The following is a 21,653-nucleotide window of genomic DNA, read 5'->3' as shown; positions in this document are numbered from 1 at the left end:
GGAAACCAAAGGACATTAAGAATGAACAAATAAGTTAATATTCAGAGTTATTTCCCTCATCACCTTCCTCCAGTGATTTTCTGCTTGACTTAATTTTGCCTATCATAATATTTAAAATTCTATTATCTATCATGCTAATATAGATATTTCTGAATAGCATGTAAGGGAAAACACCAGAAAAAGATAAAAGTATTCTAAACTATTTATTTATTCATTCATTCACTCATATTGAACTAAAAAATAGTACAGTGTATGCCAGTCAGCTAATTTCTCCTATTCTGCCTTTGAGTTAGGGCTATGTAACCCTGGGTAAAAAGGTGAAATCTTAATATCGGGGCTGGTATTAGGAAAGCAGTCTGAGAGGGCAACTGGTTACAATAGTATAGAGCTGTATGGTTGCTACTAGTTAGGTGTGATCATTTTTATTAAAATTAATTAATATAAAATAAAATGAAAATTTACCTCCTCAGTCACACTAGCCACATATCCAATACACAGTAGCCACATGGGCTACTATAGAATATTTCCATCATCAAAGTTCTCTTGGACAGTGTTGGCTGAAAGACTGCTCCTTAATTTCTTCTCAAATAAGAATTCTTATTTTTTCTTTGTTATTTAAAAGAAAGATAATAATAGAAGTGTAGTATCATTCTACTGTTTTTTAAATATTTTCCATTGAAATAATTCAAAATGCCTGAAGAGTTGATTTTTGACACAGTTCAAAATACTAAAGTATAAATAGACATTTATAAATGGTTGCTTTTATCTGGGTAAAATGATAAGATTTGTTAAAACAGTTGCAAATTATGGAAGAACAAAAAATTCATGACTTGTGTGTGCCTATATGAATATATCCTTATACATGCACAGGTGTATTTTATATGTATTGCATTTATGCTGGGACATTCTAGCAATAACAATAAAGATTAAACTGTATTTTATAAATTTTAAAATATGGGAAATATTATGCTTTACATAAATGAAATGTTTCCTATAGTTAACATTTATCAAATGCCTGTTTTACACTGTCCTTTCAAAAATATTTAATCTTCACAATAACCTTATGAAGTTGATGTCCTTACAGATCAGAATCACTGAGAATGGTAGGATCTGAAAAATACTATTTATGCTCATAATAAAACACAGTGAAAAGCATATGTTGTTAAACTTTTATCCTAGTCTCATATTTACTACTTCCTTTCTTCTGATTTCTGTAATGTAATGAAGCTAAAGATTTTCCTACTTTATAGTACAGAATTTTATAGCATAAAATTCTTTTCCCAAAACATATATCTAAAGGGTCTTTAAAAAAAAAAGATTTTATTTATTTATTTGGGAGGTAGAGTTACAGTGAGAGGACGAAACAGAAAGGTCTTCCTTCCATTGGTTCACTCCCTAAATGGCCACAACGGCCAGAGCTGTGCCGATCCGAAGCCAGGAGTTTCTTCCCAATCTTCCACATGGGTGCAGGGGCCCATGCGCTTGGGCCATCTTCTGCTTTCCCAGGCCACAGCAGAGAGCTGGATTGGAAGAGGAGCAGCCGGGACTAGAACTGTTGCCCATATGGGATGCCAGCGCCACAGGCAGAGGATTAACCTACTGTGCCACGGCACCGGCCCCCTAAAGGGTCTTCAATAACATACTAACACTGAAAATTATCTTATTCTTGTAAATATTTGCTATTCATTTCAAAAGGGAATTCACCTACTTGCATTTTACCAACTGTGTGTTAACTAGGAGTTTAAGCAGACACAGAAAGAAGTAGATTATTTTTTCATTAAAGCCAGGTAGTCCCTTGTTAGCTTCAGAATTTTTACCAAAAACACCTGTATAGATTGCCCATAGGAGATAAATGTAAGTAGTAGGTTAGGTTGTGTCAGTACTATCCAGTGCATACTAAACAGAGGACAGACAAAATTCTGGGAGTATGTCTTTTCTGGTTTGTATGCTTTATTACTTGGTTTTAAAGCAGTTGGTGTTGTGTTATTTTTTTTTAAACTTTCCCTTTTTTTGATCCTCTTTTGCCATCCTTTGTTTCATTCTTTTTTACTGAATTTGCAAGATTGCTTTTTATCTGAATTGATGTCTTGTTCTACAGAGCTTTTCCACAGTATTTGGTATAAGACCTAATACTGTAATACCTAATATAGTGAAGGATTATAAATTAATATGTATATTTTTAACTTACTTTTAAACAAGATCTTTTAAAAAGGCAAATCGACATTACTTGATCTTTCAGTTGAATTTCAATCATCTCTTTCTGTTGTCTGGTTTCCTTTTTTTTGGTGGTTGTTGTTGTTGTTTTTTAAGACTGATTTGTGTGAAAGGCAGAGTTATAGAGAAAGGGATAGAGAGAGATCTTCTATACACTGATCTACTTCCCAAATGGCTGCAATGACCAGAGCTGGGCCCATCCAAACCCAGGAGCTTCCTTTGAATCTCCCACGTGGGTGCAGAGGCCCAAGCACTTGGACCATCTTCTGCTGCTTTCCCAGGTGCATTAGCAGGAATGTGGATCAGAAATGGGGTGGTCAGGACTCAAACTGTCACACATACGGTGTGCCTGTTGGCAGGCGGCAGGTTTAGCTGCTGTGCCACAGCGCTGGCCCTAGTTTCCATGTTTTTAAGGAAGAGATTGCCTGTGAGTCCTAGACATCTTTTCAATTGGTGGTTTGTTTTCAGCTTTTTTAAATCTTAGTTTTCATGAGAAATCCAACTGGAGGATGAAATTCTTCAATTTGATTTCCCTCTGGAATTCTATTTAGTGGTCACCCAAGTTAACAATAATTTTTGTATTTGAAAATGATCCCAGTGACAGCTTGGAACTTGTTTGAGAATCACTCGAGTATTTCTCTTGTTTTTATGATGAGTTTACTCTAAGTTGAAGAGTTGTGCTTATGATATTCCATTTATTTATTTATTTAAAAGGCAAAATTACAGAGAGGTAGAGGCAGAGAATTACAGAGAGCTAGAGGCATTGCTGGTTCATCCGCAAGTGTCACAATGGCTTTAGCTGGGCCAGTCCGAAGCCAGGAGCCAGGAGCTTCCTCCAGGTCCCTTACGCAGGTGCAAGGACCCAAGGACTTGGGCCATCTTCTGTTACTTTCCCAGGCCATAGCAGAGGGCTGGATTGGAAGTGGAGCAGCCAAGACTCAAACTGGCACTCAGATGGGATGCCAGCACTGCAGCCAGCGGCTTTACCCGCTGTGTCACAGTGCCAGCCCCCATGCCCGTGATATCTAACCCTGACCTTGGGTTCAGTAGCCCCTGTGCTGAGATGCCAGCAGCCTTGAGGCTGCCATGTGGGACTGTGAGAAGAAATTCTAGCCGGCCCTAAGTATTGTAGGCTGGTGATAACCTTGCTGAGGCAGGTTAGGTTTAAGATCTTATTTATTATTCTTAGAATTTTAACATTTTTCCCACTTTTTCATTTTGATGCTCTGCACATTTCCAGAAAGTTTGAATATTCAGTGAATACACACACATACACACAAACTTCACAGATTTTCCAGTTGTTAACATTTACCCACATTCTCTTTGTCTCTATATATAAGATAATTTTTTGACTTTTCTATTGAAGATGACAAATATTGGGATGGGTGCTGTTGCTCAGTGGATTAAACCTCAGGTTGCAGTGCATGCATACCATATGGATGCTGTTTCATGTTCTGGCTACTCCACTTCTGATCCAGCTCCCTGCTAATGTGTCTGGGAAGACAGCAGAGGATGGCCCAAGTGTTTGGGGCCTGGTATCCATGTGCAATACCTGGATGAAGCTCCTGGCTCCTGGCTTTGTCCTGCCTTGCCCTGGCTGTTGTGGCCATTTTGGGAGTGAACCAGTAGATGGAAGATATATTTTCTCTCTCTCTCTCTCTCTTTCTCTCTCTCTCTCTCTCTCTCTCTCTCTCTGGAACTCTGCCTTTCAAATAAATTAATTTAAAAAAAACAAAAGCTCAGGGAAAATTCGTATTATTTAAAAAAAAAAGAAAATTGCGGATATCATATACTTCACCCCTAAATTTAACAACCTTCATACTGTTATCTCCCACAATGCTATATCACACCTAATATAGTAATAATAATTCTGCAATATCATTTATTATATGGTCTGTATTTAAATTTCCTCAGCTTTCCTGTGATACACTCTTACTGATAGTTGTTTTTGTAGAACAGGCAGCTTGTCTGGCTTTCTGACTGCTGGCCAAATAAAAAGATGTAGAGTGTAGGAAGGACACCACTTGGGTGTCACCATGTACTTCTCATTGCATCGCCAAAGGAGGAACATAGTCTGTCTTACTACTACTGATGATGATATGACTGATCCCTTGATGAAGCTGGTGACCACTAAAGCTTTCTGTTGTAAAGCTAGTGTTTTCTCTTCTTCATTGGTAAATTATCTGTAGGGTAGTATTTTGAGTCTGTGTGAATGCTCTATTCCCAGGTAATCTTTCGGTCAGTGACTTTCCCCCACCCCCAGGATCCTCTTATTTAAGGTGTACAGACTTCATGCATTTCATAAATACAGCTTTAGGAACATAGTGATTCTTCCAACTCTACCTTACTCCCACCCTTCTTCCTCCTCCCTCTCCTATTCCCATTCTTATTTCTTAATAAGATGTTTTCAGTTAAATTTATACACATATGATTAGCTCTATACCAAGTAAAAAGTTCAACAAGTAGTGTGAGAAAAAAATTATTCCTCAACAGTCAAGACAAGGGCTGTTCAAAGTCATCTTACCTCAAAGTGTCAATTACACTTCTATAGATTACCTTTTCAGTACTCTATTAGTTTCTACAGATCGGGGAGAACATATGGTATTTGTCCTTTTGGGACTGGCTTATTTCACTAAGTATAATGTTTTCCAGTTGCATCCATTTTGTTGCAGATGAAACGATTTCATTTTTTTAATCACTGTGTAGTATTCCATGGTGCACATATCCCATAATTTTTTTTTTTAAGATTTTATTTATTTATTTTAGAGGTAGAGTTACAGACTGTGAGAGGGAGAGACAGAGAGAAAGGTCTTCCATCCGTTGGTTCACTCCCCAGCTGTCCACAATGGCCGGAGCAGCGCCATTCCGAAGCTAGGAGCCAGGTGCTTCCTCCCGGTCTCCCATGTGGGTGCAGGGGCCCAAGGAGTTGGGCCATCTTCTACTGCTTTCCCAGGCCACAGCAGAGAGCTGAATTGGAAGAGGAGCAGCTGGGACAAGAGCCGGCACCCATATGGGATGCCGGCAGCGCAGGCAGAGGATTAACCTACTGTGCCACACTGCTGGCCCCATACCCCATAATTTCTTTATCTAGTCTTTAGTTTACGGACATCTGGGTTGATTCCATATCTTAGCTATTGTGAATTGAGCTGCAATAAACATGGCGGTACAGATAACTCATATGCTGATTTCATTTTCCTTGGGTAAATTCCCAGGAGTGGGATGGCTGGGTCTTATGGTAGGTCTATATTCAGATTTCTGAGGTATTTCCATACTGTGCTCCACAGTGGCTCTACCAGCTTACATTCCCAGCAACAGTGGATCAGGGTACCTTTTGCCCCACATCCTTGCCAGCATTTGTTGTTTGTTGATTTCTGTATGAGAGCCATTCTCACTGGGGTGAGGTGAAACCTCATTGTGGTTTGGATTTGCGTTACCCTGACGGCTAATGATCCTGAATAGTGTTCCACGTGTCTGTTGGCCATTTGGATTTCCTTTTTTGAAAAATGTCTGTTTAGGCCGGCGCCGCAGCTCACTAGGCTAATCCTCCACCTAGCGGCACCGGCACACCGGGTTCTAGTCCCGGTTGGGGCGCCGGATTCTGTCCCGGTTGCCCCTCTTCCAGGCCAGCTCTCTGCTGTGGCCTGGGAAGGCAGTGGAGGATGGCCCCAGTGCTTGGGCCCTGCACCCCATGGGAGACCAGGAGAAGCACCTGGCTCCTGCCTTTGGATCAGCGCAATGCGCCGGCCGCAGCATGCCGGCCGTGGCGGCCATTGGAGGGTGAACCAATGGCAAAAGGAAGACCTTTCTCTCTGTCTCTCTCTCTCACTATCTACTCTGCCTGTCAAAAAAATAAAATAAAATAAAAGATTTAAAAAAAAAAAAAAGAAAAATGTCTGTTTAAATCCTTTGCCCATTTCTTAATGGTTGTTTGTGTGGGGAGCAGCCCGGACTAGACTGTTACTGGAATTAAGACTTATTCTATGCATCTGCTCTCCCACAATATGGCGCTGGGAGAGAAGTAAACAGCTTCCGCACAGCTGCCTCCAGTTCAACCAATTAACTGTAGGACTTGCTCCTGATTGGAGAGCAGCGTACTCAGCCGAGTTGGGATTGGCGGAGGAGGACTATAAAGGAGGAGAGAGACGGCACGCACCTGGAACATCTATGGGGAACATCTAAAGGGAACCCGTGCAGCCCCCGAGAGAACCGGCCGGCGGTGTGCCGCTCCCCTGCGGAAGTGGGGAATGCGGCCAGGGGGAACTGCCCTTCCACGGAGGTGGAAGGGATAGTAGCCAACCCGGGAAGAACCAGCAGCAAACCCGGGGAGGGCCGAGCAGACGAAAGAACAGCGCAGGGTCCTGTGTTGCTCCTCCACGAAGAGGGGGAGCGCCATAATGGTGCCGTGACTCGGATAGGAAACCTAGTTCGGATAGGAAACCTGACTCGGATAGGAAACTTAGGAGGGAAGAAACGGGAAGAACTGGGAAATTACCGGAGAGAGAGACTAGCAAACAGCCTAGGGAAAAGCCGGACGAAAAAGGAGCCGGAAGAAGCTATTGAAAGCCTAGGCATAGACTCGGATTCGGACTACGGGGGGAAGCTGGGAGAAATCTCTAAGGTCGAAAGCGAAAGTGAAAGCTAGAACAAACAGATTCGGACGCGGACTGTGGGGAGAGGCCAGGAGAAATGAGGGAGGAATATCGTTGGAGGAAAGCTTGGGGAAACATACCGGGTAGAGAAAAGTGTTAGGGAAATTGAAGCCGCGGGGGGGCAGGCCGAGGCGGACACGAAAGCCACTTTGGGATTCTCAAGTTAGCCCGGGAATAGGGGGCGAAAAGTTGAAGCCAGAAGCTGAAACGTGAGCCAGGTTGGGATCCGTCTGATTAGCCCGGGGAGCAAAGGACGGGAAGTCAAACCGTGGGGCGGAGACGTACGCTGGGTTGAATTCGCCAGGCTAGCCCGGGGAACTTAGATTGAATGCTAGTGGTGGAGACGCAAGCTACGCTGTGTTACTCGCGGAAGCCGCCGCGTGCAGAGAGAGCACGGGGCGTGAATAGATAGGGAACGCTGGCGTAGGCCGTGGTTCAGACGCGAAAGGGTTAAGCGTGGAGACCGCGGACCGCGCAAAGCCGGGAAGCCGCGCAGAGAGGCGCGCGGGCTGAAGCGGCGCAGAGCCGGGAACCCGCCGGCGGGGCGAGGTGCCGGGAAGCTGCGGGGATAAGAGAAACAGAAGTTTGGAAGTGAAGTAAAAGAGAAATGGGAATGCTGGAAGATAGAAGTGAAATGGGAGAGGTAGGAATGCCCGGAGATAGAGAAATAGAGAAAAATAAGGCCTCCCCTCAACATGCCAATTAGAAGGCTTGGATTCGGTCTGCCCCATTAGTGAGGCGATGAGCACCTGGGCGGCTAGCCGCAGGTCACCGAAGACAGGCACGAATTAACATCAGTAAAGCTTCCCCACAATGCAACAATTAGGAGGCTTGGATTCGGTCTGCCTGATTTAAGGCGGTAAGCGCCAGCAAAGCTCGACCAGAGTATGAGCTGCAGGTCACCGAAGATAGGCACGAACCAACACTAATAAGTCTCCCCCACAATAAGGCAATGAGAAGGCTTGGATTCGGTTTGCCTGATAGGTTTTGTAAGCCCCTGCGGGCAGACCAGAGCATGCGCTGCAGGGCACCGAACACAGGCACGCATCAGCGCCTAAAAACCTCCTCACAATGGCGAAGAGAGGACCCGGATTCGGTTTTCCTGATTGATAGGACTTGTAAGAGCCTGTGGCAACTCTAGCAAGTAGAGCAGAGTGTGTGCCGCGGGACACCGAAGACAGGCGCGTATCAACGCCAAAAAATAAAAAGAAAGGGGGATCTGTGGGGAGCAGCCCGGACTAGACTGTTACTGGAATTAAGACTTATTCTATGCATCTGCTCTCCCACAATATGGCGCTGGGAGAGAAGTAAACAGCTTCCGCACAGCTGCCTCCAGTTCAACCAATTAACTGTAGGACTTGCTCCTGATTGGAGAGCAGCGTACTCAGCCGAGTTGGGATTGGCGGAGGAGGACTATAAAGGAGGAGAGAGACGGCACGCACCTGGAACATCTATGGGGAACATCTAAAGGGAACCCGTGCAGCCCCCGAGAGAACCGGCCGGCGGTGTGCCGCTCCCCTGCGGAAGTGGGGAATGCGGCCAGGGGGAACTGCCCTTCCACGGAGGTGGAAGGGATAGTAGCCAACCCGGGAAGAACCAGCAGCAAACCCGGGGAGGGCCGAGCAGACGAAAGAACAGCGCAGGGTCCTGTGTTGCTCCTCCACGAAGAGGGGGAGCGCCAGTTTGTTTTGTTGTTGTGGAGTTTCTTGATTTCTCTACATTCTGGTTATTAATCCTTTATAAGTTGCATAGTTTGTAAATCAACTTCTCCCAACCTGTCATTTGCCTCTTCACTTTCCTGAGTGTTTCTTTTGCAGTGCAGAGGCTTCTCAATTTGATGTAATCCCGTTTGTCAATTTTGGTTTTGATTTCCTGTGCGTCTGGGGTCTTTCCCAAGAATTTGCCCATGCCAGTGTCTTACAGAGTTTCCCGAATGTTCTCTAATAATTTGATGGTATTGGGTCATAGATTTAGGTCTTTGATCCATCTTGAATGGATTTTTGTGTAATCTAGGGGTCTTCGTACTTCGACATGCGGGGATCCAGTGTTCCCAGTCCCATCTGTTGAAGGGACTGTCCTTGCTCCAGGGATTGATTTTAGCTCCTTTGTCAAAGAAAATCTGGTTGTAGATGCGTGGGTTGATTTCTGGAGTTTCTATTCTCTTAACACTGTTTTTGCTGTATACCATAAGTTTTGATGTGTTGTATTGTCATCTTCACTTGTTTCCAGAAATTTTTTGATTTCTCTTTTAATTTCATCTGTGACCCACTGGTCTTTTAGGAGCATGTTGTTCAGTCTCCATGTGTTTGTATATGTTCTAGAGATTCTTGAGTTGTTGATTTCCAGCTTCATTCCATTGTGGTCAGAGAAGATGCATGGTATGATTTCTGTTTTTTTTTTTTTAATTTGCTGAGACTTGCTTTCTGGCTTACCGTGTGGTCTGTCCTAAACAAAACTCCATGCACTGGTGAGAAGAATGTGTGTTCTGCAACTGTAGGATGGAAAGTTCTGTAGAAATCCATTAGGTCTATTTGGTCTATAGAGTCAATTAACTCTGTTGTTGATTCTTCTACAATAAATAAATATATTTACTTATTTGCTTTATGCAAAAAATTATACCAATATTATAGCTTATAATAAGCCAACCAAGTAAAATTGGAGGTTTTTTTTTTTTTTTAAAGATTTATTTTATTTATTTGAAAGAGTTAGAGAGAGAGGTATAGACAGAGAGAGGTCTTCCACCCACTGGTTCAGTCCCCAGATGGCCGCAACGGCTGGAGCTGCGCTGATCCAAAGCCAGGAGCTTCCTCTGGGTCTCCCACCTGGGTGCAGGCGCCCAAGGACTTGGGCCATCTTCCACTGCTTTCCCAGGCCATAGCAGAGAGCTGAATCAGAAGAGGAGCAGCCAGGACCAGAACCAGTGCCCATATGGGATGCCGGCACTTCAGGCCAGGGCTTTAACCCGCTGCACCACAGTGCCAGCTCCGGAGATTTCTTTTTGATTATTTTGTATTCGTAAAAATTAGATTTGTTGGGGCTGGCCTTGTGGCATAATGGTTAAGCTATTGCCTGCAATGCAGGCATCACATATGGGTACAAGTTTGAGTCCCTGATGCTCCACTTCCAATCCAGCTCCCTGCTAATGTGCCTGGGAAAGCAGCAGAAGATAGCCCAAATTTTGGGCCACTGTACCCATGTTGGAGACCCAGATGAAGCTCTTGGCTCCTGACATCAGCTTGCCCTAGACCCAGATGTTGTGACCATTTGGGGAGTGAACCAGCAGATAGATTTCTCTCTGTATCTCCCTCTTTCTGTAACTCTGCCTTTCAAATAAATAAATCTTTAAATAAAAAAAAAATTAGATTTGTTTCCATTTACATATTTAGTTTCTTTTGCAGATTTTATTCTTTAGTATGTAAAACATTGCGTGTTTCACAGTTTGAGTTTTTACAAAGATATACCCAGAGGAATCTTGCCCTCATCCTTGTGCCTCTCCTCCAGCTGCATCTAGCCTGTAAAAGATAGTGATATTTATGAATGTTGACTCTATCCTTCTTATGTTTATGTTTGCAAAAAGAAACCTATCTGAGCCAGCCAGTAGGTGCAATTGTTAAGATACCACTGTGTGTATGTGTGTGTGTGTGTGGGGGGGGGTGTCAGCATTGTGCAAGGGGTTTTTAAATCTTTTTTTTAAAAGTTTGCTTTTATTTATTTGAAAGGCACAGTTAGAGAGAGGTTTTCATCCACTGGTTCACTCCTCAAATGGCTGCAGTGGCCAGGGCTGGGCCAGGCTGAAGCCAGGAGTCAGGAACTTGTTCCCAGTCTCCCACGTGAGTGCAGGGACCCAAGAACTTGGATCATCCTCTGCTGGTTTCCCAGGCACATTAGCAGGGAACTAGATTGGAAGTAGAACTGCCAAGATGTGAACCAGTGCCCATATGGGATGCTGGCGCTGCAGGTGGCTGCCTAGCCCACAGCACTGGTACCGTAATAAATACCATAAATAAATCCCACATGTCATATGGAATGCTTGGGTTCTTGTCTCAGCTCCTGTTCCAATTCCATCTTCCTGCTAATGTGTACCCTGAGAGACAGCAGGGAGCAGGGGATGGCTCCTAAGGTTGTTGCAGTTGGCCCATCCATCAGTGTGTTTCTTTACAGTCTACCCACAATGTGTCATCACACTTTTGATCTCTGCCACACCCGTTAGATGGAAAGTTATCTTAGTAGTTTTAATTGTACTCTTATTGTTATGAGTACATTTGAGCCTTGTTTTTTTGTGCAGTTTAGTAAATCTCCTTTGTTTTATAATTGTTTCTGCATTTTGAGCCATAGTTAACCAGTATTATAATATGTAGATTATAAAGGAATTCACCCATATGTTTTGCCAGTGCTTGTTTGGTTTTGTTTTACATGTTCAGCTCTGAATCATAGTTTATTCTGCTGTGTGTCTGAGGTTTGGATCTGGTTTTATCCTTTCCCAAATGGCAATCAGCTGTCTCAGAATCATTTCAGAAGTCTACCTGGGGTTAAGATGCTTGCATCCCATATCAGAGTGCATGGATCTGATACCCAGTTCACTCCTGACTCCAGCTTCCTGCTATTGCAGACCCTGGGAGGCAGCAGGGAGGTAGCTCAAGTAGTTCAGTTCCTGTCACCCACACGGGAGACCTGGATTGAGTTCCTGGCTCCTGGCTCCTGGCTCAGTCCCTACCCCTGTAGGCATGGGGAGAATGAACCAACAGATGGGAGCATGCACTCACTCTTGGTATCTATCTGTATCTCTTTGTCCCTCCACCTCTCGAATAGATTTTTTTGGATTCTATCTTTTCTCCTGCAAGGAAGGAAAAAGAAAAGTAGCTTTCTTTTTCTTTTTCTTAAAAAAATGTTTTACTAAATTAGCATGTTGATATTGGATCAGTTTTTCAGTGTCCGTTGAAAGAGTATATTAAAGCCGGCGCCGCAGCTCACTAGGCTAATCCTCCGCCTTGTGGCGCCGGCACACCGGGTTCTAGTCTCGGTCGGGGCGCCGGATTCTGTCCCGGTTGCCCCTCTTCCAGGCCAGCTCTCTGCTGTGGCCAGGGAGTGCAGTGGAGGATGGCCCAAGTACTTGGGCCCTGCACCCATGGGAGACCAGGAGAAGTACCTGGCTTCTGCCTTCGGATCAGCGCGGTGCGCCGGCCGCAGCGGCCATTGGAGGGTGAACCAACGGCAAAGGAAGACCTTTCTCTCTGTCTCTCTCTCTCACTGTCCACTCTGCCTGTCAAAAAAAAAAAAAAAAAAAAAAAAAAAAGAGTTTATTAAAACCTCAGGGGTGGGGGTCAGTGTTGTGGCACAGTATGTTAAGCCACAGTTTGTGACATCAGCATCCCCAAATTGGAGTGCTAGTTTGAGTCCTAGATGCTCCACTTCCCATCCAGCTCCCTGCTAATGCACTTGGGAAAGCAGTGGGAGATTGCCTAAGTGCTTGGGCCCCATACCCCCAGCCCACCCCACCCCCGCATTGTGGACTTCGGGGGAGTGAACCAGCAGATGGAATACTTCTGTCACTCTGCCTTTCAAATACATAACATTTTAAAGAACCTGACTGACCTCAGGGATGGGATGTCATGGTGGATGCAACCTAGAGCCTGCTTGTCTCAGGTATTTGCACACCAACTGGGAGTCGGAATGATGGCACTTGAACACGTTACCACGAGGTGGGTCAGGAGCACCTCTAGTTTTCCATTAAAAATGTGGTATCACATTCAAGGAGTAACATGTTTGAAGCTGACACCTGAAAACTGTCAATAAACAGTTTGATAATTACATTTGTTTTTCCTTTTGGGGGGCATATGTATAGTAATTTTATTATCCCACTTGAAAAATTATGACATGAGATAATGTATATGAAACTCTAGTTCAGTATGTGACACAGTAAGCATTCAGTACCTATTAGTTATAATATCAATTTGTTTTTGTAACAGTTGTTAATTAACCTTTGTGTGTATTTTCAGAGAGCTATTGCTTACCTTTTGCCAAGTGGTTTGTTTGAGAAACGAGCCAGGCCAATAATGAAGGTAGTTATCTTAATTACTATTTTTAAAATTTTCACTCAGCTTTATTTGTTACAGTAATTATCTAATACACTTTTAATGTGTTTTACAGCATCCTGAACAGATTTTTCCAAAGCAACGAGGTAAGTTTGTTTGCTCAGAAATAAAATAGCTTTTTTCTTTACCACAGTGTGAGGTTTCATATCAGCAGTTGCTCACATTCTAAAGAGTTGTCTTCATGAAATACGTAAAAAGTGTTTTGCAGCTAAGAATAAGTGATCAAGGGTGGGTGGGCATTGTGGCACAGCAGGTAGAACCATTGCTTGGGACACGCGCATCACATTCCAGAGTGCCTGGTTCAAGTCCCAGCTACTGACTGGGCTTCCAGTCCAGCTCCCCACGAATGTGCTGGGAGGCTGCAGGTGATGACTTAAGTATTTGGGCCCATACCACTCATAACTGCTTTTGAATCTTGCTATCAACATTTTGGATAACTTTATAAATGTGCTCCATCTTTCATGTTTCCTCAATTCTTCGACATGGCTAATTATAAAATATGGCATTGGGTTTATGATAGCTTTTGGGGAGGTAATAAATGAAGCCTGTATGAAAACTACACAATAGTACTCGTCTAGAGTTAACAAAATGTCTTTTGCTGCCTCCCTCCCAATTTTGTTAATATCAATGAATTTTAGATTGGATAAATTGTAGCACTTGTAATATACTATCACTTCCCTTATTAAAACGTAGAAGCTTCTGGATTAACAAAAACCCTCTTCTGTTTAAAGCAAGTCTTACAAAAAAAAAAAAAAGACTGAGAAATGGGGCAGGCATTTAGCCTAGCAGTTAAGATGCCTATATCCCATATCAGGATGCCTGGGTTTGATACACAGCTCTAGTTCCTGATTCCACTAAGGCTAAACTCACCTCTGTTTATCAGGATTGTTTTTGTTTTAACCCATCTGATTTGAAGGGGAAAAAATAGCTAATATAAACAAGCTGTGAATAACAAAAAGAAATTAGGAAAAATCTATTATTATTCATAGGTGTTACGATTGCTTATTTAGAAAATGGAACTGAAACCTATGTTAGGATATTTCAGTAAAATATAATTATTTGGATATCTGAATGCAAAACATTCACTGTGAATTGTGCTGAATTTTTGTATTGACAACCTTTTATAAAACCAAGTCACAGTATAGATCAAGAGGAAATGCTCATCATGGGGAGATGATACGTTCATTCAACCAATTTCGGCATTGTGGTGGCTAAATCCATGCAGCGCAACGTAGTGACGATTGGGTGAACACGGTGGGCTTAATGGTAACAAATGAATTGCACACTTTCCCTGAGCTTATGTACTTCGGTGGACAAGAACTATTTTAAAAACTGACTTCTACCTGCAGAAAATGTATACTTACATATATGGTACAGACATGTACATAAGAATATACATGTGTATGTACCTCTTTTTTTCTTAATACCTTTAATGGAATGTTAAAAGTAGGTTGTATCCAAATGATCACAGAGTTGGGTCAAGGCTTGAAAATCGTTACGTCAGTATTTTTAAAATAACAAATAAGTATGCCCTAAGCAAGGGAAAAAGAAGGGAAATTATCTGTTTTGAAATTTAAAACTCTTTCACAAAAAGAAAGACACTAGAAAATTAAACATGACAGAGGCCTGATATTTAAAATAAGTTACTCTTACAAATTAATTTTTAAAAAGCTTAATAGAAAAATAGGCAAAAGAAAAGAAGCAGTTCATAAGTGAAGAAAATAAAAATAGCCAAATAACATCTGAGACTACATCAATGATCAGAAATAATATCTTGTAAAACAGTAACAAGAGACTGTTGTCACCACCATTATGAAAATTATAAATATTATCTTTCAGTAAAACATTGGAAGCCGTCTAAATGTTCATCATAGGGTGGCTAAATGAACTGTCAGAACCGTACCGTGGAATGATGCACAAGTGGTAAAAAGTGAACCAAATCTAGCTGTATTGGCACAGATGAGACATTGTTGGGTAGGAAAAGCCAATAAAAATGGTTTAGTATGCGGTGTAAAAACAGTTTAATACTGTCTGTTTAAAAAAAAAAATACAAGCAGCCAATACTCTGTCTCATGAAGGTACACATACATAAATGCACAGAAAGAATCTAGAACAATAAACCCTCACCTTGCCCCTGACAAAGGAATTTTAACACTTAATCTTTCTTAAGAGTGTGTTATTTGTGTTAAGTAATCTATTTTGAAATCTCTTACCTATTATAAATAACTGAATGGTGGGCCGTATAAAAAGGAACAAAATTGTAATGCATATAAAATAATACATATGAGATTTATATAGAAAATTATAAAACTGAGCCGGCGCCGTGGCTCACTAGGCTAATCCTCCACCTTGCGGCGCCGGCACACCGGGTTCTAGACCCGGCTGGGGCGCCGGATTCTGTCCCGGTTGCCCCTCTTCCAGGCCAGCTCTCTGCTATGGCCAGGGAGTGCAGTGGAGGATGGCCCAGGTGCTTGGGCCCTGCACCCCATGGGAGACCAGGAAAAAAGCACCTGGACCCTGGCTCCTGCCATCGGATCAGCGCGGTGCGCCGGCTGCAGCGGCGGCCATTGGAGGGTGAACCAACGGCAAAGGAAGACCTTTCTCTCTGTCTCTCTCTCTCACTGTCCACTCTGCCTGTCAAAAAAAAAAAAAAAAAAAAAAAAAAAAAAAATTATAAAACTGAAAAATCATACATTCACACACGTCTGTGGTGTGACCACCTCAAATATCTTTTCCAGCCTAACAGTGATTAAGAGAATTGTCTGCAGCCATGTTCGTCCTTCCTTTCACTTCTGACCTGCCACTTTAACAATAAAATGAAAGTCAGTTGCACAGTGAAGGGACAAAGTTGAAAAATATGTAGAATTTCGTGGAGTTTATAACAGTGATGTTGGAAAAGTGTTTAAATCATCCATGAAAAATCTGGTTTTACATTCAAGCAAAACACCTAATCAAGACATTTTTTCATTGTGGACTTTTGATCTTCAGTGTTAGTGTATTCTCTTAAAGTAGACTGTGTCAGATGGTAGTTGTTCTCAGAAAAGAAAGGCATCCTATCTGTGTTTCAGTTAGGGTTTCCAAGGGAAGGGTGGCTGATTCCGAGAACTGTAGCAGAAAGATAATGGTTCTCTTTCTGGACAAAGTGATACTTGAATTTCTGCATCACACACATAAATTGCAGATGGATTAAATATCTAAACATGAAACACACAAAAATCCCAGAAGAAAACTTAGGAAAGTAGCCGAAAGTCTTAAAGTGTACTTTCTTAGTGCGGTAGAAGATTGATTCACGGGGTGAGGAGGCCCTGCTGTGGACCACAGTTTGTGGCTCTCTCAAGGACCACCGTCTATATGTGCAGATAAGCAGCGTATCTGTGGTGTTAAAATGTCCTGGGGAGGGGGACAGGCAGTTGGAGGAGAATATCTAAAAGGCTCCTTAGTGGGATCAAGGATGAAAAGACGGGTAAGAAACACAGCCGTGGAGGAAAAGTGACAGGTTTAACCGTGTACATACTTTAGTTTTGATTATGCAAGATACCATAACAGAAGTCAAAAGGAGCCTGAGAAAAACGACTTACAACTTATGTAATAGACCGAAACGATAACCTTTAATACACAGGAATTCTTAGGAATCAGAGAACTCAGCAGAAATATGGGTAAAGGATGTGGCCATAGTATTTGACTTATTTACTATAGTAAAATAGTAAACTCCATTTGTAAGTCTGTCTGGTGATTAGTAGACTTAAATAGCCCTCTTTGTTTCAAAAGGAGTTATATGTAACACTTTTTTGAAGCCCTGGTGTGGTGGAAGTTTTAAACTTCCAGAAGTTTCCATGGGGTTGAAACAAATGATAGGGTGTAGAAACAGGCGTTCTTTAGTTTTTTCTTTGTTCTGTTATGCCTGTTTCAAATTCTCTGGATGTACCCATTATTGACTTCTGTCAGTCTTCCTTTTGAAGTGTGTGGGAGTGCACTGTACTTACAGCCAAACCTAATGTTTTTATTTAAAGCAAATTACAAAAAGTTTTATAGAAATGTTTAGAAATATTCTACTAAATATAAACACTATTTACCTTAAAAGTACAAAATATTAAGTATCAAACAAAATAGTAGAATTCTAAATACCAGTATTTAGTGTTTTAAAAGTTAATCCAAATTTTTAAGCATATCTCATAACTGCAATTGAATCTATCTCTGTGCATATTTTTATTTGTTTTCATCTGGCTTCTTATTAGCAATTCAGTGGGGAGAAGATGGCCGTCCATTTCATTTTCTCTTCTATACTGGCAAGCAATCATATTACGCACTAATGCATGTAAGTATATCAGATTTCTTATCAAGAATATGAACTGTAAGCTATAAGACTATGCTGGAGACTTTTCTCAGCTTCTGAATTTACCTTGTATTTTATTAGTGCTTATCTTCCAGAGGTAAGACTGTTGATGAAAGGCTTTGAGTTTTATTATTTCGTTTTGGCTAAAGGTAAACTTTATAGAATTTATATCAGAATGGTTTGTCTTTACAATGCTTTTACTTTCAAATTGAAATCATATTAGGAGATAGATGTTCAGCTCAGTAATAGTGTGTGTATGTTCTTCCAAGGTAAGGAAAGGGTATAACGCTAGAGGCATGTACCTTGGGAGAGAATCAAATAGTTGTCTGTACTTTGTTTTTGCTTTATACAATTTTTGCCTTTCAGAGTTTAGTGCAGTTTATGAGTTTAGAAGTTGGGCTCAGAAAACAAGCTCAGAAAATATTTTATTACACTTTGACTTCCAGCTGCCTTTGAGGGTACTATGAACAGGTTTTGTTTTGTTTCCGGAGCTGTAAGCGTTTGATCGTGTGCAAATTTGGGAGTTACCCAGAATTGCTATGAAAAAAGTACCGATTTTTAAATGGCAGGACCCATTTTATTTTTAGAACATGATGCTAAACTTTGTGCTTTTTCATCATATGTTTTTCTTAAGTTACAGAAATTGTTCTTGGGCTTCCCCAGTCCCCAGTCAGATTTCCGTGGCTTGAATCAATGTACACATTTTCTCTGCTTTTTAGAGTTATCTGGTGTGTGTGTGTGCTCCACAAACCCAAAGGACAAAATCCCCACTTGTCAGGTACATTTATTTCTAGGGGAAAAAAAAGAAAACCTTCTTTTCCCTCTTTGTTGACCTTGGGCAAATGAGCTCCTTGCCCTGCCAGAAATGAAGTGAATGATAAATGCAGAGTGTGTCTTTGCTGAGTAATGGAGCTGCGGCTCAGGCTTCCACGAGGTTCTCTCCCGCACAGCCCGAGGCTGCCGGGAGGACCCCCGCTGTTCATTTAAATAGGTATGTCAAATCTGCCTCCAAACGCCGCTGGTTTGATCTGTGGTAATATTTGTGAAGGTTCCATATGGACTTGAGCCCCCTGCAGTGCTAAGAAATAATGTACAACGCTTCATGGTGCAGACGCAAATTTTCTCTGAAAAGGGATGCAATGCTGCGTTTTAGCTGTCGGAGGGGATGATGGAGCTGACGCGCTAGGCCTGTCAACTTGTTACACGGATGGGTTGCACGCAGCGAAGCTGTGGAAAATCTGTGCCTTTTAACTTTTCTACTTAATCACGGTTGTAGCATTGCCTTTAGACTGTATGCTACATTAATTCTCTTCCTGCCTTCTGCCTTTCATCCCAAGTTTCACGGAAAAAAGTAAAGCATGCAGGTCTTGGAGAGGAGCCTTATCAAGCAGCTGTCATCTGACAAGCCATTTGCATTTGTTTTGGCTGAAAGTGAGCAGCCCAAGGGCAAGATATTTTGTTGCATTCCATCATAATGAAGAAATTACACATTGTGTAAGAGGCCTAACTTTATTTTTAGTTTGTTTATGTGTTGTAAAAAGGTATTGCTCAAGAAACTGATGGGTTCTCAGCAGAGACAGTTTTACCATACTCTTGACTAAAATCTCAAACTGCGTCTGATTAAGAAACCTGCTTTTTGAGGAATACAGGTTTCATTACATACAGTAGAGTTCCTTGGGCTTTTATGTCTCAGTTCATCTCAGTAATTCCTAAATATTTGCCTGGTGCTTCAGCATTGTGTATGGCAAATGTCATTAATTACCTCTGCCGCCACCGCACTGGCTTTGTTTCATTACAATGCAGATCACCGTCATCTGAGATAGTGTGGTTTTGCGGTAGTGCCTAAATATTCCCTGCGCAGCTTACAGAAGCGCTTTTGTAGTCAAGTGAGTTACCGCCTGCAAAGTCCAACTGTAGAACTTGAACCGGCTCACACACTTGCTGTCTCCTTTGTTCTCCTGCTCTTGGGCAGGGGGTGGCCAGGGTAGGGGGTGGTGAGAGCGGCGGGTGGGGTTCCTTCTCTGAGTGTCACTGCAGCATCTTCACCACAGCTCGGGAAGAGGCCCCTGAGGACTGCCAGGCTTTGAAGAGCTGAGAATGGGTCTTTTTGCTACCATTTGTTTCTGTTGATGCAATTGTCTTCCTCTGTATTGGTAAAGGACTCTAAGGCAGACACTGACCAGCAGTAATTGTGGATGGCATGGAGGTCATTGGCCAGGCCAGAGGCTGTGTGCCGTTCTCTGATACCAGTTCATTGCCTGTCTGGTGCTAAGGAGGCTGTTTGTCTCTTAAGCCTATCTATTACTTTATAGTCACTAAGACTATATATTATATAAGTAATATGTGGTCACTATATATTACTTTATAGTCACTAAGAATAGTCCTGATAAAGCTAACAGTTAAGGACAATGTAAAGCTTTAGCGAATACTGTTTCCAGTTGGCCTATATTTAGTGCACCCAAGTTTTGTGGTAAAGTGGGGAGGTTTTTGGAGGAAAGATGACGGTAACAAAAAACATACAATTTGTTTTTCCTGCCCAGAAATGAAGCATGGTAGGAAAATATAAAGTGAAGAGAAATGTGCTGACCTAGGGAGTTTCTCACACTTTGTTCATGTGTCGTACTCTAAAGATTCATTTGCAGGGCACTTGGGACTCCTGTTTTCTATGGATATGATAGTGATAGTCCGCGTGTCTTCAGGTTTCTGGGAAAGTTGTTAAAAACCCATTTGTTTTACACCATGGCTGGTAATACGTGCACATGTAATGAAAAAGGTATTACTGACAAAGTAATTCCTAATAAGAAGTAGTTTTTAATAAGCAGGAGACATTCTGAGTCTCTCACAGCATCACCAAGTACTGTCAAGGAGACTCCCAAGGTTGATGGCACTGGAATGGCTGCTTTTTTTTTTTCACCCGAAATGGGTGGCTTCCCATTTCCCAAGTAGCCATTTCACCAGTGGACCCGCTGCTTTTCAGACATGATTTAGGGCTTTAGTTCAGGTTTTGGGGGCACAAGGAAGAACAGAGAACAACAACAAAAGAAATTTCCTCAAACAACTAAGCAAAGGTATAAAGGAAAGGAAGATTTTGAAGAGGATAAATGTGTCTATGCAGAAAAAAAAAAAAACTGTACGGAAGAAATACTGAGTTGTGACCAACCCAGGAGACCTGAGTACACTCTTCAGGAGATTGGAGAGTGGGCTCTGCCTGAAGGGTGGGCTGCCCTTATGTTCATGGACCACAGTGCTTGATCCTGTCCCAGATGACCAGTTGGGCGGTGGAGGGAACAGACCACTGTAGGGTCGAGCAAGGCACTTGTGGCTTTGATAATCATTGTTTGGTTTTTGTAGGTCCTTTAAGAAAAATGCTAACTCCGTATTTTTTTTATCTACCAATAGATATGTTTTGAGAAAATTAAAATTCGCTTATTAAAATTGAGCTGAAAATTATTAGAACTCACTTTGGGAAGTGACTATTTTGGCTCTGAAGAGGGAGCCCTCTTGCAAAATGTGTCTGACTCAGTCAAGTACATCTGAAAACAGCTTTTCCCAGAGTGCTCTCTGCAGAACACAAGTAGGAAACATCCTCCAAAAAGGGGGTCCTGGAGGGCAGTCAGTTTGGAAAGTTGCATACTCACATTATGTACTGGGAAGTTCTAGTGAGGGTCTACCCAACAGGACAGAAGCTCCGTGAAGGCCTTGGGGAAGGAAACTTGTTGCTAAGACTCTCTGTGGATCAAGACACAGAACTGCGGGGCCCAGCACACCTCCCCAAGTCCCATGGAACCAGTGCCAGAAGTGCTGCACAGAACCTTGAAAACGCTTCCTCCGAAGAGAGATAACGAAGTCTGCTCTGTTTCAGGTCTGGTGTCAGCCCCAGTACACAAAGCATTTATGTATGACATTTCGCATTAGCTTCACTCACCCCAATCTGGAAGGGTGGTAAGAACTGCACTGGGAATTTAGCATCATAGAAAACGATACTTCAGGACTAGTTTTACAGTAAGCAATGAAATATTATACAAATATTTCTTGAAATGGAAGAAATCGTGTGACCACTAATGAAATTTATATTCCCAAAAAAGTACAAAATGAACAAATAAATTATATATTGAAACTATTCTGAATCAGAAAAAAAAAGTTTAAACTATGAAAGAAAACCAGCTAATTCTAAACCTGCAACTTATGCATAAACAGGGTTCGTTCGTCCTGTTGAAAGAAGCCCTCGAGTTGCTTGGAGATTCTGTGGTTTATTCTCAACGACAGAAGTAACCTGCTGTTTAAAGTGTGTGGACAGCAGCGCTGCAGGGAGTGGGGACCCCAGACTCCATAAGCAGTAGCCTTGGACTGAGCACCTTGCTTAGT

General features: G+C 42.2%; 1 protein-coding gene across 1 annotated transcript in view; it reads left to right on the top strand.

Annotated features, from left to right (window-relative positions):
- Positions 1-21,653, top strand: part of MRPS9 (mitochondrial ribosomal protein S9) — an 83,019-nt gene that overhangs the window by 43,731 nt on the left and 17,635 nt on the right. The window contains exons 3-5 of the mRNA XM_002709815.6: positions 12,860-12,922; positions 13,011-13,041; positions 17,191-17,270. Of these exons, the coding sequence (XP_002709861.3) occupies positions 12,860-12,922; positions 13,011-13,041; positions 17,191-17,270 (174 nt within the window). The remainder of the gene's footprint in view (positions 1-12,859; positions 12,923-13,010; positions 13,042-17,190; positions 17,271-21,653) is intronic.

This window comes from Oryctolagus cuniculus, chromosome 2 (genome assembly GCF_051225735.1).
Source record: "Oryctolagus cuniculus isolate XC-2025 breed Fujian yellow rabbit chromosome 2, ASM5122573v1, whole genome shotgun sequence".
NCBI lineage: Eukaryota > Metazoa > Chordata > Mammalia > Lagomorpha > Leporidae > Oryctolagus > Oryctolagus cuniculus.
Note: the sequence above shows the minus strand (reverse complement) of the source record. Positions and strands in the feature narration are given on the sequence as shown.